General features: G+C 29.6%; 1 protein-coding gene across 1 annotated transcript; it reads left to right on the top strand.

Moving 5' to 3' along the window:
- Positions 1-1,262: 1,262 nt before the first annotated feature.
- LOAG_12532 (hypothetical protein) lies at positions 1,263-1,834 on the top strand (the record flags this gene model as incomplete). The annotated part of the gene is made up of 2 exons (XM_003148044.2): positions 1,263-1,377; positions 1,710-1,834. 2 exons carry the CDS (start codon positions 1,263-1,265, stop codon positions 1,832-1,834), a joined length of 240 nt encoding a protein of 79 aa, XP_003148092.2.
- Between the last annotated feature and the right edge of the window lie 2,109 nt (positions 1,835-3,943).

Raw genomic sequence — 3,943 nt, 5'->3', positions numbered from 1 at the left:
TTGATTGACATCGTGAGAATAATTCATTTTCATTAAAAAAAATATTTTTAGAATGTATTCAAATAGATTAATAATTAAAGTTAATCAAGCAAAAAAAAAAGAGATAAAAGTCTTTGTGTGTCCTTCCCTTTGGTCATCTTGTCGAAAAAGATTTTCATCTAATAAGAATATTCAGTCAGTCTCATTAACTTTTAAATCATTTCTTCTCTTCCAGAAGGACAGAAGGATGATTTCACTTCATCTCTTTGGTCATTGCTAGGTGGTCACAATAAAATTATTTCAGATGACGAATGTTTTCCTGAAATTTTATGGGTGGAAAAAATGAGAAGAATTCTAAAAATTGTATTTTTTTGCTTAGGTTTAGAATTAGCGAAAGTATATTTTGCGAAAAAAAAATGATATAAATATGATCAATAAAATGAGCTTAAATAAATGTGACATCGAAATACCAAAGGGAAATGATAAAGGAAGGAATAGGGTTCGATGATAAGGTAGGAGAAAAGTGGGCAAATAGGACAAGTTTTAAAAGGATGGATGGGTTAAAATTGATGAAAAAAATGGAAGAAGATAGATGAAACAGAAGAAATGATAAGCAAACTGGAGGGAATGTATGCTGGGGTAGGAATGAAAATAAACAGTATTTCATGGGACAAAAAAGTATGCTGATAATTGGGTCAATAAAATTTAAAAAGAGAAAAAAGCCTTCCCATTCCTCTTTCTTACCGTAATCGAAGTTAATCACAAATTGACAAAAATAAGGGATTAAAATGGTATCTTTGAAAGGCCAAATTTCATCTAAAATGCTCCTATTAATTACTGAAACATCAAAGAATGGACAAAGCTAAACTGGAACAGAAAAGGAACAGTCACATCAAACTGATAAAAATGACCACTTATCCAATTAACTGGTAAAATGGCCATTTAACGATATATTGTTTGGATACTATTTTTATTCTTTAACCACTTTAGGATCAACGTCCATTAACGTCCACTCACTGATTTATGTCATGCTAAGATGAAGATTATAATTAAATAGCAAATGTTTGAGCATACATCAACCATTTGAAGATGTCAAGAAGTTCGGATTTAGATTATTAATATTTGATTAAAGATTCATTTGACAAATAAATTTGTGCCAAAGAATTTAAGTCCAATCAGATCTCGTATTTTTGACTTTCCTTTCATTTATGTAAATTTGACATATTTATTGCCACTTTATTGTCATACGAGATGAGCAGTATGATAATTGAACAGCTTGAGGAATGTATCGCACGGTTGTTTTGTCATTTCTTTTGCAACTATTGTTATGGAAGCAGTTACATTTATGTCATGCGGCAAAAACTGCTAAATCAAATGTTGTACAGTATGCCCCAAAAGGTTGGCATCATCATCAGTTACTTAAGACAATAATTGCTAGCTAACTATTTCAATTAAAATGATCTTAAAGCAATACCGTAATTGTCGGGATTTTTTTTTTCTGATTTCCAACATCAGTAATTGAATATTACAACTATTATTGATTTTTTTTTGATTGATTTTCATTTTGTTTCTCAATTGATCTCTTGATTGATTGCTTTCTTTTTTTCTTGATTGATTTCCTTCAGATCAAATTACGTATTTAATGATAATCTATGATTGTAAATAATTTAAGGTCCTTAAAGAGCATAATGATAAACATAACGATAATTGATCGGATATTTTTGTTTTAGGAATATTTGCAGTACCACTTTGCTGTGAAGAACCGTGGGATTTTGATGGAGATGCAGGACGATGTATGCTAGATATGGTATATACTTTCCCTTTTGGTAGGTCAGTATCGCGGGATGGGAATTAGAATTGGTGGTAATTTATTTGCATTCGAATTACTCTAATTAATTAAGATGGCACAAGGTGTAAGAGATAAGGATATGGCTTTGCTATGTACAGCTGTTGGTTTTGAACTTGATGACAAAATATGTATCAGATATGTTCGGTTATGTATGCTATTTCTATTATTCGTTATTATTTTAATGAATATTGTTTCGTTAAATGAACGAAAGAGTTTATGTTGATAACTAAGTAATTCAAATTGGCGGAAATTAGTTAGTCAATTAACCATTTCGTATCATTTTTATGGAATAACCTTACAAATTTATCCATTTGATGGTACTTTTCAGCATATAGATACGAGATATCGACTGATGATTAAAAAGTTTTCAATTTAACAATGAAATGAATTCCGCTCATATTATTATGTCTGGCAACTTGAATTTTTATCACAGACTTAATTCAATCTGATAATTTTATTCCTTACTGATATGGTTGTTTGATAATTTCATTCGTAATGAATAAACTAATCATAATTCACTGATTTTAATTTTTACTACTTTTAGTATTAAACATAAATAGTTAAACCAGTGGCAATTTTTTTATTTTTTACCACCTGCTATATCTTGCTGAAAGCTGAACTTCCCTTAGATGTGTTCACTTTTTAGTGTATCAGTGATCTTTCAAAAGTTAGAAACTAAAGAATAAGAAAATTAAAATTTTAGAATTAAAGAAAAAACCACAGAATGATAACTTTGTAACCAAATCCCACCAATTCATAAAGTTCCGAATTCAAATTAAGAAACGATAACCCAATATAACCATATTTGTTGAAGTGATTTTGCTACTGATAGGGTCAATAGGATCAACAATCAGGTGAATAGTCATGACTAAATATTTGACCTTTGAAAGTAACTTTCACTTATTACAATAACATATACAAAAATCTATTTATTCATATCAATGTATGGTTAAAATTCGTATTTTGTCTAAGTTTTTGAAAAAATTTTTCTGATTTGTACGCAAATTTTCACGGCATTTCTTCAGGAAAAAAAATGCTTTAATTACTTTAATCATTTCTAGAAATTGTGATGAGATAGCCTTTTAAGAATGTTAACGATTGGTTTAACTCAGATTTGAATTCTTTGGAACTTGCAGTGTAATTAATCACTTGACTAATGATCTGTGATACATGACCGATTGTTTGGTGGTAAATTTCCGGCCTCGAATCCGGAAGTATTCCTGTAAAAAGTTGAGCAATGTCATTCTTTCCATTCTAATTCACGATCAACTCATTCATTTTTACAAAAATAATTTACCTGACTATAATAGCAGATAATAGGGACAAATGAATCTTGGTCGGAAACGATATTTCGGATATCCAGGCTTCGATGATTCCACTGATGTAATGATGATTATGTGATATCCTAATCGTTTCCATTTTGATGACTTCACCTGATAAGGTGATTTACAAATTCGGGCAAATTTCCTGCAACATACTGTTACCCATCATTGATCAAAACATCGATTACTTGTGTATTATTACGTGATATTTGTAATAATTACATGAAAATAGATTATAGAACCCAATCTCAAACATATGGCATTTCAATTTTCATTTCTGATTTACAATCAGTATGTTGATTTTCAGTGGTAAAGTATAAATTTAAAAGATATGTATTTGATTTGAGTTAATCTAATAGAAACAAATAATGCCAACTAGGTTCTAATTAGTAACAATGCCAATTAGGTTTTAATTAATCTTACCAATCCTGCTTACATTTTCCACATCTAGTGTTGGTAATTGAACTGATGAAAGTTTGAGTGTGTTATTAATGATATCGTTATGTTAGTCTATGGAAGTTGTTGGCGAAATTATAAAAGTATTAAAAATATTGCCTAATATTACCCAAGAAATATTATCTAATTGGGAGGATAACCTCCCGATATCAATTGTCGGAAAAGCTAATCTCGTTGAACTCGTTTCTTAGTGATATGGATTTATTCGGGATGTAATATTGTTCTTGCACAATATCACTAGTTAACAACAAAAAAAGGTATTAAAAGTATTATATACATATATATATAATAAATTGGTAAGCAGTGATGAGTTATACAAAAAACAAGTTCCTTGTCG

This window comes from Loa loa (genome assembly GCF_000183805.2).
Source record: "Loa loa unplaced genomic scaffold supercont3.266, whole genome shotgun sequence".
Classification (NCBI taxonomy): domain Eukaryota; kingdom Metazoa; phylum Nematoda; class Chromadorea; order Rhabditida; family Onchocercidae; genus Loa; species Loa loa.
The sequence above is the reverse complement of the archived record's forward strand: the minus strand, read 5'-3'. Positions and strand labels throughout refer to the sequence as shown.